The sequence below is a fragment of the Copadichromis virginalis genome, linkage group LG4 (genome assembly GCF_057382275.1).
Source record: "Copadichromis virginalis isolate Kocher_CV1m ecotype Utaka linkage group LG4, C_Virginalis_male_GT1.1, whole genome shotgun sequence".
In the NCBI taxonomy this organism is placed as follows: domain Eukaryota; kingdom Metazoa; phylum Chordata; class Actinopteri; order Cichliformes; family Cichlidae; genus Copadichromis; species Copadichromis virginalis.
Genome location: NC_140621.1, coordinates 34702486 through 34724945, shown reverse-complemented (window position 1 = coordinate 34724945; position 22460 = coordinate 34702486). Strand labels below are relative to the sequence as shown.

At 43.9% G+C, this 22460-nt stretch overlaps 1 protein-coding gene across 1 annotated transcript; it reads right to left on the bottom strand.

The window, feature by feature from the left end:
* Positions 1-680: 680 nt before the first annotated feature.
* Positions 681-22310, bottom strand: rab40c (RAB40c, member RAS oncogene family). The gene is made up of 7 exons (XM_085455072.1): positions 21969-22310; positions 21056-21237; positions 14658-14718; positions 10941-11001; positions 10790-10867; positions 7299-7521; positions 681-6794 (listed from the first exon to the last, which is right to left on the bottom strand). Exons 2-7 carry the CDS (start codon positions 21195-21197, stop codon positions 6520-6522), a joined length of 840 nt encoding a protein of 279 aa, XP_085311198.1. The 5' UTR covers positions 21198-21237; positions 21969-22310; the 3' UTR covers positions 681-6519.
* Positions 22311-22460: the final 150 nt, after the last annotated feature.

The window sequence follows — 22460 nt, the reverse complement described above, 5'->3', positions numbered from 1 at the left end:
GACGCTCTCTCTCTCTCTCTAATGCAGGGGTGGGCAACTCCAGGCCTCGAGAGCCGGTGTCCTGCAGGTTTTAGATGTGTCCTTGATCCAACACAGCTGATTTAAATGGCTAAATTAGCTCCTCAACATGTCTTGAAGTTCTCCAGAGGCCTGGTAATGAACTAATCATTTGATTCAGGTGTGTTGACCCAGGGTTAGATCTAAAACCCGCAGGACACCGGCCCTCAAGGCCTGGAGTTGCCCACCCCTGCTCTAATGCTAAAAACACATTTTAATTAACCCAAAAAGTAAATACTAGATTTTGGAAGATTGTACTTGCTTTTTAGACCACAGACTTTTATATACTAAACTGAGACGTTTTATCTACTTTATTCTGAAATAATTCTGAATCACCTCTGAACATAATTTGGTTTTTAATCAATCAATCTTACCATACAGATAAATGTAATCTAAATGATTTTATTCTTGTAAAACACTTCCAACTGCAGTCTAAATACTTCCGGTTGGACTTCTTTTCAAACTAAAGCAACACAACCATCCACTAGATGGCAGCCTTCTCTAATAAAACACTGATTCATGGACTGTGCTCATGTTTTATGTGCATGAAATGATTTATAATTATTTATTTTTTTGAGGTGTTTATCTTTTGGGCTGTAAAATAAACAAAATCCTGAGACAGGTTGACGTCAACATTCAATACTTTTATTGTGAAAAATCTTCATACACATCGCCTTAAACTGTACAATCAATAATTTAAAAACAAGAAAGAAAAATGTTCAGCTTGATGTTTAAAGATCATTACCTCTCTCTCACACTCACTCTCTCACACTCACTCTCTCACACTCACTCTCTCACACTCACTCTCTCACACTCACTCTCTCACACACACACACACACACACACACACACACACACACACACACACACACGCTCAGCAGCTTCAGCCAAAACGACAGGAGTAGTGTTTTACTGGTCATTTTTCTTCTTGCTGTTACAAACATTCCCACAATCCTCTGAACGTTTTTGTGGTTATTCAAATAAAAAACTGTGGCTGGATGAACAAACACAACAACACACGAGGTTTGTTGTGCTGATGTCGAGAAAATAAAAGCCTCAGAGTGGGAGAAGCTAAAAACCTAAAAATGTTGGCAAAGAGATGAAACCTGATGGTGAGAGTGTTTTTCCATTCATGAACTTCCGTAACAAACGTTTAAAATACGTGTGAAAACTGCAGGAGAAGAAAACTGCTGAACCACGCTCACAGGCTCCTCATCAGGAGGACAGTTTCTTCACTTCCTATTGTTGTGACTACGAGAGTTTCTGCACGTTTACTAAAAACCATGTGATCATCACTGCTGATTTCCTTTTATTCAGCTGTGCGTCAAACGTAAAAGTTCCTCCAATTATTTACATGTATCTTCCATAGTGTGCAATAGGTCGGCAGCCTTAACATGAAATTTCCCACTCGTGGTACTAATAAAGGTATCTTATCTTATCCTGGGACTCCATCAGAGCAGCGCCACATGACTTGCAGATCAGGAATGACCTTATTTATCGCCGCCCGGCCTTTCTGTCAAACAAGCTGACTTTCCTCCCGTTGCTTAAAGGCACCCACCTTCCTGAACCTTCTTCTGACTGGCTAAAGTCTGGACGACTGCTGAGGGGCCGTTTTAAGTATTTGTGAGCTGTGCTGTCTGCAGAAAGGACGGGATGAAGAAATCTGCTTCTCTAAACCTTAATCAGAGCAAAAAGAGGCTGAACTTTGGCTTAACAGGGTTACATTTACATATTGTTGCCTCATTATTAGAACCAATAGACATGTTTAATATAGAAGTCTGGCATTATAACAGAAACATGCAGAGTGCTTTAAGTGTAGTTTACAATCCTGCATGAAATGAGGGGTATGTCGAAATTTTTAGGACTGAAAACACAAAAACATTTAAAATGAATCGTCTTAATTCACATTAAAGTTAGTAAAATGATGTCACAGAGAGTGGACATGCCTAATATTGTATCTCAGACCATCCAATTGCACGTGGTAGCCAATCAGAAGAAAGCTGGTTTAAACAGGGAGGAGCTAAATTACTCTGTTTCAGGCAGAGGATGAGCTGAGGGGCTGCACAGAGGCTCGGTTTCAGATAAAGAAGGGTTATTCTGAACTGTGAATCATGCAAAGCTGCTCTGAGGGAGCTGGAAACGAGCTGAACAGGTCAGCTGTAAATCTACGTCATGTTTCTCCTTTAATCAGCGACTCATATCTCTGCAGTTTATCGAGAACTTAAACTCTGACTCTTCTTTATTTGACCTTTCAGGTGACTTGTGCGTTATTTTAGATGAACAGCATTCAGCCCGATCGAGCTTCTATTTTTAGAAGCTTTGCACTAAAACACTTTCAGTGAGAGGCCGAGCACAGATGCTGTTTACTGGGCTGAGATCAGTGAACATTAAACCACCATAAACAAGACTCATCTCATGGTTTGGCTATTCTTAGAGAACATTAGGCTGGTCCTGAGGGTGCTGCTGGAACTACAGTTAATGTGTGTGGTGGAGGAATAATCTGACTCTGGATCAGTGGCGGGCATCATTAAAGGTTAGAAAGGAGACAAAACAAAACCGAGCGGATGGAGAGGGCGCTCCCACCGACCGCCTGAAGAGACGCCACAAAACCTGGAACGAAGCGCAGAGAAAAAACGAAGGAAAAGAAGGCAGAAGCAGAAACTGAGGAGGAAACAAACCACGCAGCGAGCAGAGAGGAAGAAAGAGACAGAGATGAAGCTCTTCAGAGATCTATGAAAGGAGCATCTATTATTCAGCAGCTATGAATCATGGGACAGCGTGCGGAGGCGGCGGTGCAGATCAGAGGCAGAGAGAGAAGAAGACCTGCTGCTTTGGTTCCCGTGGGAGATCCAGTCGGAGGAGTTTAAAACGCAGCGACTCGGAAGACTTCACGTGTTCCGGCTCGTTTCTACACGAGCGGCCGCTCGCGCACGGAGGCCGACGCTGCGCTGACAGGAGGACGAGCAGGGCGGGAACACGGACGGCAAACACGAGGCGGACGGTCATTTAATTCCACCCTCGTGGTCGCAGCTTAATTCAATTATCAAGAGCTCACGTTTAAACGCAGTCTGCTGTGTTTTGTATTTCAAACATCAGGAAAACCAGCAGCAGACATCCTGAACACACGTCTGTGCTTCAGTCCTCTGAAAGGACCTGCAGCTCGCTCCCACCTGACCTCTGACCCCCTCAGAGTCAGCTGATTTCTGCTGAGTGGTTTATTTAATGACGCCGTGCAAAGTTAAAAAGTTATCCCAGCAGACGTGTGCGATACGCGGCCACACGTCTGCTTTTTTCTACATTTGACACCGCGGTCGTCTTCTAACTCCGACTCCTTCTGGGTCTAAATTATTAACTACTGCAGTTTTTGTCACTCGTGAAAGGAGCTGATGGTTGTGACGGAAATGAAGGCGAGATTTTATCTTCAGATTGAGACTCTGAGTGGGCGGAAACTGATTTGGTCGCAGTTTATCAAAAACACATTATTGATTTTCTCTGAAATGTGACGCAAACCACAGAATAAAAAATTGCAAACAGCATAAAAAAGGAAGTTAAGCATCCTGAAATGAAACTGTTTATGCTTCCACTGAGAGAAAGGCTTTTTAGATTTTTAACATGTCCCGATTAATGTTCTGCTCTGTGCGACGTCTCAAAAAGTGAAACGAGTCGATTAAAATGAAAATGTTCCTGTCGGCTGACACTTTGCTCTGAGAGTTGGTTATGAAAGACAGCGAGTGACATTCAGAGCGCTCCGATAAACACGGGTCACTGTTTACTATCAATACTGGAAAGTTTCCACTGCAACACGAGCCTGACCAGCCGCTGTGACTGGTTTCCTGTTTGCCCTCATCAGAACTTCAACTGTCACATCATCAACAGCTTCAGAAAGTCTCGGGCGTCGCTGCCTCTCCCCACGAGACTGAAGCGTATGGAAACACCTCCGCAGACAGACGTGCGGGACGCCCGCAGCTACAGCAGTCACAGGAGCGCAGTAAGCTAACAGCTGAGGGGACTGTGTGGGTTAAAGATGTGACCGGATGGTTACAATGACTCGCCACCCAATGAAGAGCAGCAGCTGTGCTCGGGTTAAACTCGTGAAAATAAAACCAAACATGTTGTTACACAAAGAGCGGGCGCGACACTCAGCGAAGCCCGAGTGATCGCCGATCCACCAAAATCACCAATCAGCAACCAAAACATAAACACGTGAGCCAATCATGTCGCAGCAGAGCTTCAGGACCGTTTCAGACAGAGCCAAGCTTCATCACAGTAAATATGATCATTTTAATCGGAAACAGCACCCCGATGCTTCAGCGCCGTGTTGGGAAACTTCAAACTGCATTTTAGGCCAAAGAAAAGCTGCGTGCTGAGGCTCTCTGCCCACGCGTTCAGATCTGAGCACAAAAACACTGTGGAGATTTCCTCTGTGCTACTTCTGGCTCCTAATTAACAGTTTGCAGTTTTCAAATCTGCACGATCGGCCGGTTTTCTTTGTCTTCTATGACTTTAAGTTCATTCAATTTGAACTTTTTGCAGTGAAAATCTGAGAAATTCAATGACAGCTGGAACATCTTTCAGCAAAGTTAGTGTGATTTGGGTTTTATTAATCAGTGATCAACTGTGACACTGCAGCCATTAGGGTGACACCATATATTTGCTTCACTTCTTTGTGCTCAATTTAGAGGTTCAGCTGACGATTGAGTCATAAAAGAGCGAAAAACCACAAATAATCTGTTTAAAATGCAATAAAACCCCAGAAAAGCAGCATTATTTAATGAAAAATCACTCGGTCCCTCGTCTCTGGGTCTCTCAGAATCAGCTGAATTTTTTATGTTCAATAACTTTAGTTTATTTAATGAAGCCAAGCAAAATTTTACCATCACACATGAATATCTTCAGAGTTACAGGCCCTCTAATTACATGGGAAAGGGTCCAAATTTGCAGTTATTCTGCATTTTTTGATCCGTCACAGCTGACATATCCATGTGAAACTTCCAGGGCTTAAAAAGATGTTGAAGCTCTGTTAAAAAATGCAAACGAATCGGTTTTAAACCCACTCCCAGCGTCACAGTTTGTGCACGAGTGTGAGGAGACGCATGTATAATGTTCTTAATCCACCCTGATGTACTTCAAGATGCGATAACTCTGAAAACATTCAGAATGTGAAGGCTTCATTAAACGTGCTGAACTTATCGTACGTTGCTGTTTTCAGTGAAACCAACACATGGATTAATGGACTGCAGCAGTGTCACTATCTGCTCCGTTACCAACACGTTTGGGTGGAGCATCGCTTCGAGGCGAGTCTGGATCGGCGGCACGTTGTCAGAGAAGCAGCAGGTGAGCGCAGACGAGACTCTGCTGAGTTAGAAAGGTGCGACACGACAGGTGAGGCGTGAAATCTGAAAAGCACGATGTCAGGAAGGAGTGGGGGGAAAATCAAGTCGCTGAAGCTCTCGGGCGAAAAAGAAAACAGATGCACCACTGACACATAACCACACTCCACACTAGAACACCAAATGTGGATCACTCCTCCACTGAAAATAGTCCCAAGCACATTTCCACCTGTCTGAAAACTTCAGTTTGGGTTTGTACATTTGATTGGCTGACTGTCACATGTGAAATATTGAACAACAAACACATTTTCCTTAAAAAAAATGTATATAAAAAGCGTGTTTAAAAGTATAATTCATCACATTTGGCTGCATTTAAGCGACAAATGGAGTCCATCAGAAGATCAGAAGCTGAAGGGACTGCAAACTAAAAATAGGAAACTCTTTCTAATTCATGGTTACTGTTGTGCTTTTAGCGATCTATCTGCTGCATGCTCGTTCACTTGGGCTCAAGGCACACTAACAAGTCTGGACTCGGCTCGGGCCGGGTCCTCCAGGGGTTTGTTGGGGGGGTGGGGCCTCTAAACCTCTGTGGATTTATAATATAAAATCACTTTAAAACACGTGTGCTGACAAAAAGCGACTGATCCTTTCTAGTGTTTTGATGGTTAGCTTATCAGTCATAGAACAAAAAATAACGGAGGTGTGGACAGAAAAAGGAAACAGGAAAGGTGTGAGAGTGAAGGCTGCGGTGATGCACAGACACTGAGCGGCGTGCATCATGTAGAGTAACGAAATATGCGTTGGTGAGGGATCTCTGTTCATGTAGTAGCCTCTCCAGCAGGGAGGAGTTTCTGGAGTCTTTTCCTCTTGTTTTAGTGTAAATAAGATCAAAACATTTGTAGTTACTCTCTAAATTTCCTGAGGCACCATTCGAACCCCTCCCCCTTCACCTGCAAAGAACATTAAACACTTGAAACATGACCTCGTGTAGGTGGGAGGTAGCGCTCATGCATCCCTTTATCCATCATTCCTGCTCTTCGGGTTCAGGGATTTCCTCCAGCTAACGACACCCTGCACATCTGTCTCCTGATCCCACGCCCGCTCCAAGCTGCGATCCGGGGAGCGGCGCTTGTTAGGAGATCTTACAGTTGCTGCGGGTGCAGTTCTGCGGCGGGCTCTGCGGCGGACGGATAGACTTGGAGCGCTTCAGGCTGTTGCCTTTGGAGCCGCCGGCTGGGTTGGCCAGCGAGTAGGAGCGTCCGTGCATCATGACGGCATTCATTCCGTTGGCCATGGAGAAGGACTTGAGGTGGGACTTGATTGCGACGGGCAGCGGGAGCTTATCGATGAGGTGGACCGGCGTGCAGGACACGATGGCTCTGCAGCAGAGGTCCTGCAGGCTGAAGACTGCAGAGAGGGAGGGCACAGAGACGAGGTTACCGTCAAACATCCGTTAAGGGAAAATGTCAGGTTTTAGATAAATGCTTTTTATTACCGATTTATGAACAGATTGTAACAAAACTAGAGAAATCAGACCTCTTTCGACTCTTATTGCCTCGAATAAACTGAGGACTGACACACAGGAGGAAGCTCAGACTGAAAGAGGCGAGTTTCAGCACACTGAGCCCGACTCTGTTCTCTATAAAGTCTCAAAGGACGTGCAGGACATCACTTCCCACTGCTTTATACTGTAATTACACACGAAGGAGACAGAGCGATGACAGGAATGAGCTCAAATTAATTAGTTTGAGAGAGCTTGTGTGGCGATATGACATCCATCTGCTGATGGGCTCCACAGTGCTTCACAGACTCATTTTCTCTTGCTCTCGGCGGTAGTGAAAATCCAGTTTAAGTGCAGTTTAACAACCCATCTTTCCTCACTTTGATGACCCCAGCTCCACATCCACCCACCTCTGTTGGGCCTCCAGAACTTCTCCATGCCATGCCTCATGAGGACGATGCGCGACAGCTCCGTGAACGACTCGATGACGTTGAAGTTGCACAGCGGGCTCACTTCAAAGAAGGTCATGCCATTCTTCTCGGCGTACGCCCTCGCCTGCTCGGTGGGAACTTGCCGCTTGAAAGCCAGATGTAAACGGTTACCCACGAGGATCCGAGGCACGCCTGGGGCATGCTGGGAGAAAAAAAAGTGAGATGATGTTTGAATTGGATTATTGGTGCTTTTTGCAACTTTAAGTCCCTGAAAGTAAAAAGGGGTTTTGCAAGTTAAGCACAGGACGTCAGCATGCAGCGCGTACCTCTCTCTAATTCATCCCAGTCTGTTCTGCAAACTGAATGAAACATGACTGCAGTGACCGTCACCACTAATCTGTTTCTTCTCAGAGTTTCTGCTCACTTTTCACACTCAGACCACCTCCAATGACGTCATCTACCTTTGCCATTGGTACAGGTGTTCCACAGGGACCTATTCTTGGTCCTCTTTTATTTATCATATTATTTAAAAGTACTCAGCTATTCACGTATATAAAACTTCTGTAACTATTTCAGACTCTGGATGGATGTCATTAGTGCAGGTGTTCCACAGGGAAGTATTCTTGGACCTCTTTTATTTACTCTATTACATCTTTGACTCAAAAACGAATGCACATTTTTACGCAGATGACACTGCGTTATATACCACTGGATCTTCCCTTATCCTGATGACTGCAAAACTACAGCCTGCTGATACATTAAAGAAATATTTCAGCAAATGTAAATGTGTTCTAAACTACGATAAAACTAATCACGTTATTGGTGAGGTCACTAAAAACCATAATTTGGTCTATACTCAAACCCTTCATGGTATTAAAATGTAAAAATTTGATTGGTGTAAAGACCTCGGACTCAGAGTCGATACCACACTGACTCATGTGGAACACCTACCAAGAAAACTGAAGATTAAGTTGGATTTTGCTAAAGAAATGCATCTTTTTCCCCTTTTCCGAGGTTGTAAGATCATTCCACAATCTAAAATTTATCTGGACTTGATTGTGGCGATGATGTTTGTATTCATGTTTGGCACATCCTGTCGCCATCGTCTTTAGGTGTTTTCCACTATTAGAAACACCATCTCATATGCCACTGGCTCTTCCAATGATCCCGCACGATAAATTTGCAACCTACAAATTTCTCTGTGATGGTGATATTATTACTGTACTGTATATGAAGAAGCCAGATGGTCCTGCTTAGCAGCACTGCATGATGTTTATTTATAAGACTACTTCATCTTACATCTGAGCCCCTGCTGTTGCGTTTAAATATAATAACACTGTCTGGTCACAGGACACTTCTAACATTAGTTGGACGTTTTACTCACACTGAAAACTGGATTTAAATACTTTGCAAACCTATAAGTGAGCAACAAAAACACTGGAACATGTATTTGTCTTTCCCCTTTTGCACATCCTTTTCTTAAGTGTCGGTGTCCCTTAAAATTAGATCTCAAAACTGACCTGTTAAAATAAAGAACACTACTACTACAGAGAAAAAGAAGAAGAAGGTGATTGGTTCAGTTTCTCTGTTTGTTAGCTGGACAGCTCAAAACATTATGCTTGAAAATTTTAAAATCAAACTGACTCAGGAGTGATAACCATCTTAGAAGGACTCTTTACCATTGTGAGATTATCTCATTTTGCCCTATCGTTGCAAATACAATCACATTGAAACCTTCTGGGACTTTTCTCCGCTCTTTAACCACATTTAGTGGCAGATGCATCGGATTCATCCTCGCAGGCTGATCGTGTCTCGTCTTGTGGCTGAATTCACAGATTTTCTGCTGGCTGTGCAAATCATGATGTGTGCAATTTAGTAATAGTATTAGTATCCTCACAGCAGCAGGATTTAAATTTCATTGATGAGGTTATTTGACCAGAACGGTTCTCATTAATCAACAGGAGAAGAAGGACAGAAATGTGAGTCATTATCACCTCTAATCTGAGATCAGTTTTTAAAAAAGGGAAAATGAGATGAAATGACAATACTGTTGTAAGGAGACAGAAGCACAGCAGAGGATTCAGAAAAATTATGTGTCAGCATCTGTTGTGCAGTTCTTAAGAATGTGGTCACGGCCAAAAGTTAAAGGCTGTGACTTTTCATTAGACCCGGTGCTTTTTGGTGCAAATGAGACTCAAACAGCACTCAGATGAACTGTTAAAAGTATTTCCTGTCTTTAATATGTACTGATTTATGTATATAAACATTTAAAGCTTCAAACAGGAAATGCTGACTGACTGAGCCAGAACAGAAGCTTGTTTTTGTTTTTCATACCCAGAAGTTGCAAATCCACACAGCACAGGAGCTGATTGGTCTACAACGTTATCATAACTACTCTGGTAGCTGTAGGCATCACAGATTTGGGGGTTTCAGGACTTGCATTAGACGCACTGCAGACTTTCAGGAAATCTGAATATTTCAAACTTTTTAAAGCTGAACGTCCGTCATTAGGGACCTGCTGCATCATCATCCCTGCACACTTTGCTGTGTTACAGTTTTTTCTTTCCTCTTCTGTTCCTGCAGCATTAGATTTTATCTTTCATCTTGCAGGGATTATCTTAGATTAGTTAAATCTTACACTTTAACTTCGATGCTGAGAAAACATATATGAGTAAGCAGTGAGTTACTTTGTATGTGTGTGTCCTTCCTGCTGATTTGGAAACAAAGAGGATGTCCTCTTTGTCTGTGTGTGTGTGTGTTGGTAATTTTGGCCTTTGGAATGTGCGTTCCCGTTTGGCCTTTCCTGCTCCACCTCCACAGAATTAAACACTTTTAAGGACAGAAATAAAAACGAGATAGTCGACTCAAGAATCTCTGGAAGGTGAAACATAAACAGATGACAACTGATGACAGTTTGCTGGCTGTAAACTGATTACATTCAAATATTTGATCACTAATTTTCTGCAACAAATGTTGCACCAGATTTGCCTGAATATATGTTTAGATGTTCATATATTATTTTTTTATCCTTTTTCCTCTGATGTTCACTGGTTTGTGTTACGGCTTGTTTATAGGAATCTCTATAAAGGACTCGGCCAAGAAAGGCTGCAGTTCCTCTAACGTCCAGCAGAGGCTCCAGCAGTTAGTCACTCCCCAGAGACTCCCGACAGAAATAAACATGTTTACAGCCTGACACAGAAACGGTTTTGTCTCTACAGATAATTTCTCCTTCATAACAACAGTACAGGAGGAGAATGTTTTTATAACTCACCTGTTTACATCTGAAATCAAAGTAAGAGCATCAATTAAAACTAAATAATCATTTTAAACACAGCAGGACATGATGTAGAAAAGAAACCAGGCTCAAAGTGTGTGCAAACTCTTTATGCTAATGCAGAGAATAACTCAGGTGTAGGTCACATGGTCAGACTGGATTCATTAGAAACAAAGCCAAACTCTCAAACGCTCACCTCATCGATCTCTCTGATCCACCTGTCGATGCCGTCGAAGGACCACCTGTTGGTGATGTCATACACCAGCAGGATCCCCTGAAGAGAGACAAACGATGTCAGCGTGCAAACTCCAGCAGCATTTAAATGAATGCAGCTATTTGCTCCTCACCTGAGCTCCGCGGGAGTACGAGCGAAAGATGGTGCAGAACCTGCCCTGTCCCGAGGTGTCCCTGAGGAAAGGCAGCACATTAAACACTCAGGTCTGTGCAGCTGCAAGCAGATAAATCCTTCTTCTGCTTTCAGGGTAAACAGCACAAAGCAGCAGGCTTCAGCCAACAGGACGGAAATCTGAGCCGACTTCTTTTTGGGGGTTTCAGATTCAGCAGAGCCAGCGATGGTCCTCCAAACTGAGGCAAAAACATGCAACTCAATCCCCTTCATCCCTCTATCTACAACACTTTCAGCCTGCTCGCGCTCTGACCCAAACCCTCCATGATCTGCCGCAAATGCCACAAATTTATATCAAAACGTGCAACTTGATCAAAGATAAGAGTGCTTTGGTCTTTGGTTGTGAGTCGCTTTAAGTATTTTTTATAAAATGAGTAAACGACTGCACTTTTTTCCACCACTGAAGTGATTTTGAAACCATCTTAAAGAGTGAAAGGTCCCGCCTACTTTGATGGTTTCCTGGTAAAATACTTCTGAGCGCACCAAAGTTTAAATGGGTCACGGAGCTCTGAGGGAACGGCTGTTTGGATCTCTCTCAGGCTTTTTCACAATTGCACTTTAAGTTTTGAGAAGATTCGAGTTTTCCCTTCACTCTGCATTCCAGGGTGATGACATCCACTCCAAGTTCTCTGCCTGGAGATTACTCTGGGGGAAAAAATGTCTTTCCCATTGTTTCACGCCCGGACCCTTCCCCTCCACAAGCACGAGTTCTACATCGACGCGCCGGCATTTTTCTCCTCTTTCACCTGATGTTAGAAAGGAGTTACTGTTATGACACAAACCCCAGAATGGAGTGCGTGCCCAACAAGACTTCCACAGGGACGCATTATAAAACAGCTCCCAAACTTCAGCTGGAAATCAGAAGCAAATTTAATGCTTCAATAACAACTACACTGGGGATGAATCCACCTGGTTAACTATACTCATTATCTAACAAATAACACGGCTGTACTGTGCTAACAGACTGCTCAACGAGCCGATGCCGGCAGGAAGGTCAGATCCGACCTCCAGCTCTCTCAGTCCTCATACAGACGCGTCCCCGGGCAAGACGATCAATCCTAAATTGCTCCTGATGCGCCGATTTGAAGTGTGAGTGACACAGAACAGGCTCTTAAAAGCAGGGAAGAAAGTGCTGCATTAAGGTGTGTGTGAGCTCTTGAACGTGGCTTGTAGTGCAGAAGCAGTAAAAGTAGAAAAGCATAATAAAACTATCAGTGCATTTACGGCTCCCTGTCATCCAAACATGGGTTCAATATATAAATAAAAGACAGCCAGACGGTAACGACGATGGTGGTGGGGGCTTCAGTGTTTAGACCCAGTCTGTGGTCAGACTGGGTCTTTGTTTGCATCTAAACCTGTGACGTTCGCTGTATCTCACACACTGCATTTCCAACCCACCACTGTGTGAAGTGTCTGTGAGGAAGTTCCTACTACAGCGAGCGGCAGCAGGACTGCACATTCCTACAACTGCATGCACACAGACTTAAAATATGGTAAATCTAAGGACGTCTGAGCCGTGGGCACAAGATAACAATAGACTCAAGGCAGTTTAAATGACATATAATCAGTGCAGGCTGTGGGTTTGGCTCAAACTCAGAATCACTTTATAGTTCTGACTGGTTTATTCTCCAACACAGTAACTTATTTATTCAGATACTCTGCAGGTCAGACGTGAGTCTCACACAGAGCTGTACACACCAGAGAACTCATGATTCTCAGATTTATGCAAACCGGATTGACACACGGAATGAGAATAAAATCTCTTTTTTCAGGTTTAAAAAACAGCTGCTCCGCTTTTCCAAGCAGCATCAGTCCATCTACGCGCTGAGAGGATCATCTGTTGTGCAGCGTACCAGAAAACAAACATTTTCTGGCTTCTTTACGCCTGCACACCTCCAACTTCACGAACTGCATCCTTACTGAAGTGCTTCTAAAAAAATCCCAAATGTTCATAAAACAGCTGCATGCTGATGGTTTTCCCAAGGAAAATAGTCCCTGTGCTTGTTGGGGACTATTTTCAGCAGCAGATTAATCCACGTCTGGTGCTCCGGTGAGCATTCGTGGCACCAGGACGGCGTATGTGGGCTTGAGTCACAGTAAACTAATGAGGGGACATGTAAACAATGGACAACATGGAGCCTCAGAATAACAAAGTGATTCTTGTTAGGTGAAACAATTTCATGTTGTGCTTTTGGTCTTATCGTGGATTTGATGGTAATAATAATCCCAGAAGTTTTCAGCATCTGCTGTTTTCCAACCCAGAGACTCAGAGGAGCCCGAGTCACCACACAGGAAAAAAAAGGACGCTGAGGATGAAGGAAAAAAAAAAAGAGGAAGAGGAAGAGCGGGATATTGACACTGTAAAACAGCGAGGAGAGGAGGCGAGACTGAGGCAGCAAAATAAAGATCCTGCATCACGCAGCTGCCTTCAAACTTCTTTCTTCACACAGAAGACGAGGCGTCGGTTCCCCCCTCAGGAGTCGAATTCCTTGCCCTACTTCCACCAAACAGGCCTCGCCTAGCACTGCAGACAAATACGTGAATCTGCTGCGACTCCACAGATACAGGATTACGTCACCGGCATGACAGCGTGCAAAGAGACCGTGCACGTGCACCTCGCAGCTTTAAAATCATGGCAGTTATGAAAGCTGTGAGCTGAAAGTACGGGCACGTGACAGAAGGGCTGAGACACGGAAGATGATAAGAAAAAACTCAGCGTGGGAAACAGATCTGACTGTAGTGCCAGTAAAGCTGTCTTCATTGCAGTGAGATTCCTCTTTATCTTCAGAAACATCTACTGGACCATCTACTGGCAGGTGGAGGTGCTGTTTACTTCCTCCTAAGGAAATGACTTCACCTGTATGGGAGTTGATGCGAGCTGGTTTCCTCCTGAACTGCCTCTCTCCTGGAGGCTGCTAGCTATTCATTGGCTTTGGTTTGATTGTGCAGCTTCACGTTAGCGCCCGTTCTCTGTGGTCTGCTAGTTTCTGTGCTGTTGTAAACAAAGCGAGGTGGAAGACGGTTCTGCAGTACTTTGACACAGAGGCTGTAATCCAGTCCACTTATTACTGACCCACTCTCTGTACAGGCGTGATGATGCTAGCCACACAGCGTGTGATGCTTTGCATGGTGTGGAGCGCCACAGGTGACTCACAGTTTGTACAGGTGATGTTTTGGCCTCGTCCCTGCTGTTGTAAGTTTAGAGTCTTTACTTTCAGACCCATCGTTAAAGTCTGTTTTTACTCCAGTTTAAACTTAATCTGTTTAATATAATCTTCTTCTATTTGTTCATTTTTACAAATTTAAAAACATTCCCTTAAATGTTAATCTGCCTTTGCTCCCCTCACTTCGGCTCATCTCCTGTTGCTTTTAAACGAGCTACATAAACAGTAACTGAGTCACATGCCTCACTTCTTCTCTTCATTCCCTCCAACTCTGTGTTCAGACTTAGAGACAATAAAACTGTTTTTCCAAACACAGAAAACAGAAAGAAAAAAAAACTGCTATCAATAAAAACTTTTCCCATTCCTCACTAAACCAAAGGCATGCTCCATTTCTGCTTTAATGTGACCAAACTCTGGCTTCAGGCCACAGACACATACTGCAGGATTTTAGAGTGGATGCAAGAAAAAATACAAAAATAAAACCGTGTCCTTACCACAGCTCCAGCTTCACTCTCCTGCCGTCCAGGAGAATAGTGGTGGTTTTGTAGTCGATACCTGGACAAGAGGAGAGCGAGAGATGGACATTAGGGAGATAGAAGCACAGAAAACGATAAAAATCAATCAAGTACAATACTCAGTCAGAGAGAGGCTGGAGGAAGTGACTCATCATCACCATGAACACTTGAAACACGACGCAGACGACCGTGACGTTCTTTAAAAATGTCCCAACCACGTGTTTAGGAATGATAACAAACACAACGCCGCTCTTTCATGGCTCTGATTCTATATCTAAACAGTGTATTTCATATAGCTTCAGTTGCATAACAGAAAATATCAACTCCTAAATAATCAGGTGGCAGTTTAACGCTTTGCTGTGCTGCCATAACGTTGGGACTGAAAGCTTCACCTGATCCTTCAGCTGAGTTTACGTTTTAGCCATTACACCTTCATCCGTCCATCACAAAATGCCGTGACAAACTTTTGCGTGTGACCTGTAACGAGCCTTTACACACCACGTTTACCGTTTAGCCATTGTGATGGAGGCGGACTGTGGCGCGGCGCCACACACAGCTAACAGCTCGTTCTGTTCTGTCCTTGTTGTTCAGCTCTGCTCTGACAAACCTGTCAGACCGCTACACCTGCCACCCCACCGCGCCACGTCTGGACATGTTCCTGAGGTTTGCACTGAGCCTGCTTCCACCTGAGGCCTCACAGGTGAGCCACTGAATACTCCGATTCTCACCTCTGATAAGATGTTTATCTTTTCGCTCAACAGGTTCTCGTGTCACTAAATGGTTTTTGTGTTTTTATCCTGGAGTCTAATTAGCTTTGCATGATTCACAGTTTAAAATAATCCTAAAGGCTGACCACGGACTGGATTATGATCAGGGATGTTTCCTGACTGTGGATCTATAAGGTTTATTTGATAATGAAAGTTCTCACTTCAGACACCGCCACCAAACCTCTCCTGGAAGAAGTTATTTGTGTTTGGTATGTTCAGCCTTTAAAGAGCAGAAGCACACAAACGGGTCAGCCTGGAGCTCTGATAAGAAGGGCGAACACTGTAAATAAGGACTCTTTGTTTCTCAGTAAAACTCTTTGAAACTCATGAAATTCTCATGAATGTTCTTCACTGTACCACAGAAACATGTAAAAGTATTCACACAGACAAGTCCTGCGTTACATTCCCACAGTTTCACTTTTCCTCGCTGCCCTTTAAGGCAAAGCTCAGCGAATCTTCAATCCACAGCCATTATTAACACTAATGAAAGAGACAATAGCTCTATCAAATGTTACTGTGTCAGCCTCCGGCGGTTAGCAGGACCACATTACTAAGATCTTCCAATTTTCCCGGCAACATCAAGCTGCTGCCGGGCTAAAGTGCTGAGCTCAGGCTGGCCTAATTGAATCGGAGCGAGTGCAGGGCTTCGTAGCGAGCGCTTCCTTCCCCCTCATATCCAGGGTGCACTTAGGACATCCCAGATAATCAATAGCTTCTCTAATGTCTCAGCTGAAAACTGCTTCTATTCTGGGAACGGACTCACTTTGTGGGAGAGACGTGTGAAGCTTCAGGCTTTCAGCTTTTGCTCAGACCGCGTCGAAGAGGCTTTGACATGGTCGCAAATGAGAGCGCCTCATCTAAAAGCGCTGCGCAGTTAAACTCTTTCCACCAGAAACTAAACACAAGCCGACATGCTGCAGACTGCTCCTGTCTCATTCACAAGTCCAACACAATGAAAATGCAGCTTGATGCATCATATTTCAGTTTAATGCGCACTTCCATCTGTCATTTATAAAACCTGCAGACATATCACATTACCAGCCCTGACCATACTGCAGGAAAACACTGATGGACCAGCTGCGCAGTTCATCAGCTGCTTTCACCTGAACCTTCTTCCGTTTTACACCATCAGAGAGTGATCATAAATACTGCATCTCCCAGCATCTCAGGAATCGTGCCACAGGACGAAGCTGCCTGTTGCCACTCAGCAGCATCACGGAGACCCTCCCTCAGTTCGTGTGTGTGTTTGGAGATGGGTACACTTCAGCCTCTCTAAGCCAGATTAAATGTTTCACTGCAACAGCTGCAGATGATAAAACCCTGGCTGTGACGGGGGTCCTCTCCTCCACTTGATCCCTTCACTTCCAGCCAGTTTGAAAAACAGACGTTTCCCAGAAACAACAACAGTGAGCATAGAATAAATAAATCAGACAAACTCCAAGTCCCACTGTGGACTGAAGCTGGTGGAGTCTGCTCTGCTGGCTCAGTGTGAGCTCGGTGTAGCAGCACATAAACCAGTTCTCCACCTGCTAGTTGGAGATTCTCTCCATCTTACAGATCAGAACTGCCCTTGCCAGCTGCAGTCGATGCCCGTCCTATTGCAGGACTGGGAACTAATTAACACGGAGGACCACGGACTGAAGAACAGACGCCTACCCTGGTATATATCATAACTGTTTCTACCATCAGAGAGGAAACAGCTGTGAGGTTTTGGACCAACTTCTTAGAGAAGGAAGCAGTTTTTGCATTAAAAAACAACAAAAAAAATCCACTCAGGACTGTTGCTAGCTGATCAGATGACAGATGAAATGTTTGTTGCTGCCCCGCTGTCAGGCCAGCTCCTAAGCAGTCTGTAAAAGAGGAAGCAGCCCCATTTGATGAGAGGAAGATCAAAAGAATTCAAAGAGCTTCATTAAATATGGAGTGCAGAGTGGATCGCAGCTTCGATGGGGATGTTTGTGCCGACGGAAGCGCTGCTATTGATTTCCATCCCTCTGGCAAAGGCAGGCTAGAGTGCCTGCGAGGACCCTGAATATTTCAGAAGGGAAAATCAGGACAGATTTTGATTGGATAACGCTGTCCTCAGGCTGTGATTAGCTGGCTGTCGGGTTTGGGGGTGCCAGCTGGATAGACCGGTCTGTCACATTTCCTGCTCTGTCATTAGAGTTTGTGTGCTTTATCGATCCCAAATCAGACGTCCATCAACGGCACAGAAGATACAAAGACATGTCTGCGATGCACGAGAAGACGGCGACTGTTTTCATTATCAAACAGATTATAAATCGAACAGTTCACAAACCCACCGTTTCATCCATACCGCAACCTTCTTCTCTGGTGAGGATAACTGGAGTTCACAAATCTATGCATGTGTTCATGCTGAGGGTCTCTACAAACAATCCTTATGAACTGAATGATAACAAGGAATAATAAGGAATTAGGGTTTAACCTTTTTTAAACTTATTCTAGTTCAAACAAAGCAGAAGACAGACGGTCACAACAGTGACGAGCACATTAAAACCAGATCTGGGAATTTCCAAACATCTGGGGATAAATGAAGTAAATCTTTTTATTCATCAAAATGACTTCCATCCTTGCTGGATGTCATTAGTCTAATTTCTTTGAACTATATCCCAGTGATGCTGGAAGAACTGCGTCTAAGCCGACCAGCCAGAAGGAGGAGGCTGTTCCAGCGTTTAGGAGCCTCAAAAGCAGCTAGACGAGTTAACCTGATGATCAGACTGCTGGAACACGGTCTCAGAGAGGCTGCTTTGCAAGCTCGAGCCGTGTCGGGTAATTAACGACATTTTAAAATGATTTCAGTTTGAGGCAATAAAGAGAAGCAAAACATGGCTGACGTTAGTTCTAGTTAGCGGCACAGCTGCTGTGCATTAATAATTTCTAAGAGGATTTCAAATAATTTCCCCTGATCTGAGATATGCTTCATGGCTGATAACAGCAGGCTTTAGCAGAGAAGACAATTAAAAAAAGCTGAAAAGACATCTCAGCGCATCAGTTAGACAAATGAGGCTCTTAAACCTTTCTTATTTCAGTGCACAACAATGAAATATCCCCCCAGGACTCGACCAAGCTCAGCCCTGCATTGTGTTGTTATTATGATGGACTGGTTCACTTGACAGCATCACCGCTGCTGCTTGCAGGCCGGCTCATTCTCTTCCTCCTTATCTTCTAAAGTGACGGCGGGTTTAGCGCGAGGAACAAAGAACTGGAAGGTAAATGAAAAGTTGAAGCTGGACTAACAGACTGACACAGTGCCGGAGACGCACTCTCACCGGGTAATTAGTCATAATTAATGCTCGTTTCCATCTGAAGCTTTAAAGCATTTTGATGGTCGTGATTTTTTAAATGTAAAAGTTTGTCACTTTGTCTGTTTTTAAAGGTGGTTTAAAGCTTTTATAGCACCTATATTAACAGAACAGGCTGTCGTCAGCTGGATTCATACTAGTTTACTCCTCCAGTCTCCATCTGCTCCACTCTGTGTGCGAGGAGGTGCACTCGCAGTGAGACTGAGAGCCGTGAAACTAATGAGGCCAAAAATAACAACAGGGATACTCTCACACTGAGATGAGTGCATTTTTCACTTTACTTGTTATCATTTATTTCATTAATAAACATCAAGTTGACTCTAATGACAAAAACGTGACTCCCATTTTCTTCTTCTTCTGACTGAAATACCAGCTTATTGAATGTACCCTGGTATTGAATTGGTGTCTGCAGATACTGAAGCAAAGCCGCTGGCATTGTATCGGAAACAGAATAAATTGGATCAGTGCACCAACTATGTATACGCCCCAGGTGGCACTCTTCAAAGAAGGATAACAGGAATGACTGCTCAGCCCTCAGCTGACCATGTCCACAAAAAGTATAATACCTTGATTACAGACGGACAGCTGGAGACCCGACGGCTGAGCGCTCCTTCCCGCTATACTTCTAACGGAGTTAGACGTTAGCGGAAGTTAGCTCGCTAGTTTCGCTAGTTACCTAAACATGATATAGCATGTTCTGACTGAGAGATTTCTGAAAAAAATAAACATACAGCTCTGTTATCACTTCCAACATAAATGAAGACAGAAAACTAAACAGCAGTGACGTTTGTAGGGTTACTGAAGTTGGGCTAGCTGGTATATAATGATGTGCTACGTGATCGCTAGCGACACAGCTATGTTAGCATAACATAAACAGTGAAACTTTTTTCCACTCGATAAAAGTTAACGTGAAGGTTCCTGATGGTTAGGGACAAATGCAATCGCATGGCAGGATGCTGTAAACGGACCAAACTTCAGTCAGAACAACTGAGATAATCCATCCACAATACGAGGTTAGTCATTAATATACTGCAACAACACAGGAACAGAGCTGCTGTGATAGAATTCAACATTAATGAATCAATGGTACAGAAGTGGAGGAAGCAAGAAGAATGAGCTGAATAAAGTTTGATTTATCTGACTGCTTTGTTTTGCTTAATGTGCATTATAATCCCGTGCACCTTATGGTCCGAAAAATACATATTTGACTTTTTTATTTGGCACACTGCAGTTTTTTGTTGCAAAGCTCCTCTTTTTAACTTCAGTGGATATTATACATGGTTAACTCAGGATATGTCAGCACATTTCTACTGGAGATGCCTTTTGGTTAAACTTTCATCAAGGAATTTGCATTTGCACTGTTAAATGTTTATATAACTTTAATGCACATAAAAAACAGCAGCTTGTTTAAGTGAAAATAAATGGATGGTTTTTTTGCACTAGTAAAGTTGTGAAGTTGTATTTTGTGGTGGCACGAGTGGCCAAAATGACACCAAAGTGCGCCTTGTGGCAGTGACAAGGATGAAAAAGGTGAGTATAACAGGCGCCACTGTCATGACCTTAGCTTCATCCCAGGTTACGTTCTGTGAGTTTCTGTTTAAAGACTCCTGGTTTCCACTGACTCGTCTGACAGTATGCTCTAAGTGCAACAGAGAGTTAGGAATACATTTTATACATGAAACCTGTTCAGTTATATTTTATTAATGCCATCAGATGAAGCTGTGCAGCAAAGTTCCAGCTGAAAATGCTTCCCACTGTGTCGGGAATTTGCATGTATGCTGTTGGTGATGAATGAGTCATAAAAATGTTTTCATGTTTAGTCTGTTTCACACTTCTGGAGCTGCAGTTAGTTGATCAGAGATCTATTAGAGAGACATTTATTTCAGTTACACCTCACTGAACTCCTACACTGAAGGTGAGACCTTCTGACCTCCATAGCAGCTCAAAAACAGATGATGTTGTTAAACTAAAACACGGCCGGCTCTGTTTTTTCCCCCACAGTTGGCCGCCGCTGAAGGTGTTTAGGAATAAGAAGAGGAACTACGCTCACTGAATAATAACCTGTTTTTACACTGACATCAGAGAAAGCATTGTTTATCCACTATGTGCAACAACAATGCGCACACACATCCATGACCGCCTGACTCACTGCTGTGTTGTGAAGTTCAGTGTATGTGAATGTGTCATTGTACGCTCTCCACAGCAGCGTGGCGTGCGCAGCTTGTATGTTCAGGACTTCAGTGATGAGCCAGCAGGAGCCCGATCAGCTGAGGTGGGAGTGACTCACCACTACTGTAAGCGTAAGGGGACTCTGCAGATCCATCCTGCAGGCTGTCCAGGATCTCGCCTTTGCCCACGTCGCTGTCTCCTACCAGGAGGAACTTCAGCAGGTAGTCGTAGCTTTTCACTGGGCTGCCCTGGCTGCCCATCCTGTCTCACATGGAGGTCGAGGGAGTAGTCTCCAAGAAGCTGAAGGGGAAACCAAACAGCACCCTTACGCGTTGCTATTCCCTGATACACAGTCTGTTATGCCATGAATGTCCCGCATGCGGGTCTGGGAGTCTTTGTTTTGCCTGCTAACAGTCTTCAAAACTGTAGGTAGTTTAATTTCAGGCAAAGAAAAAAAATAGGAAAAAGGGGGTCACAGTCTCAGAGGAATGTCCTGTTTGGCTGCCAAAAATGTGGTTGTGGAAAGTAAAACATTGTTTAAAGATAAGAGCAATAATAGTTTTGGGAGGGAAGAAAAACTGGCACTGACAACTTAAAATTATGTTAAAAAAAGAACAAAAGACTTATCTTTGCGAGATTAAAGATTAAAGCACATATTTAAAGTGTAACTGGAGCTGTGGAATGATTGTTGTAGTTGCAAGAAAATATGATTACTGTCTGCTCTTACTTTAAACTAAGTCTAGCAGCTGTTGCTTATTTTTAAAGCAGATCTTTTTTGTGACACATCAAACTCTCAAACCTGGAGGGTGTCTTTTTGTTGTCATTTCAGCGCAGCTTTCGGGCTAACAACAGACTAGCCCCAGCCCCGCTAGCTAGCTTAGCTATTATCCCTGCTGCTGCTATCCCAGACTGCTAAAACAGTAATCATATAACGACACCAAAGCGCTAATTTTAGCCATGCACAGGTTTAGCTTATTGAATAACTTTCTACAGAATAAAACAACGATGTTGCTTTGTAACAGGCAGCTAACCGCGGCTGGGCTTCAGCTGGAGTCCGAGTGATTTCAGGCCGCCTGGATGGCTTTCTTCAGACCGAGATGACAAAGATTCCAGTAACTTCACTGTAATCCAGAAAATTCCCACATCTGTGGCGGAATCAAAAGGCCGCGGAGCATCTACGTCCAGTCCAAATCTCTGTGAGTGATCTCAGTCCGTGCTGTTTCCATTTTTCTCCATTATCCTCAGTCATAACCACACATAAAGCCCCTCAGTGCTGCTCACGGATACAGCGACGACTGACCGAGTTCAGCGCTGACAGATCCGTGCTCTCTGCTGTCCCCGCCCACCTACAACATCGCCCCGCCCATTGGGTCCGCGCCGACACGAGCCGCGGCTTCCATTGGACAATGGAAATACCCATCAACGCGTGCTGTCAACGCCGCGCAGATGGCGCTGAGGGAGAATGTGCACAACAAAGATGATTCATTTCTCTGTGAGTGTAAACAGAACAAAGGCAGAAAATT

What these genes read in the sequence shown, in the direction of transcription:
- rab40c (XM_085455072.1), bottom strand. Translation starts at nt 21,197, where the DNA reads ATGGGCAGCCAGGGCAGCCCAGTGAAAAGCTACGACTACCTGCTGAAG. An exon ending in AGAGTGAAGCTGGAGCTGTG is followed by an intron (nt 11,002 to 14,657) that starts GTAAGGACACGG and finishes GCCTTTCCTCAG; the next exon opens with GGACACCTCGGGACAGGGCA. An exon ending in CGTACTCCCGCGGAGCTCAG is followed by an intron (nt 10,868 to 10,940) that starts GTGAGGAGCAAA and finishes GTCTCTCTTCAG; the next exon opens with GGGATCCTGCTGGTGTATGA.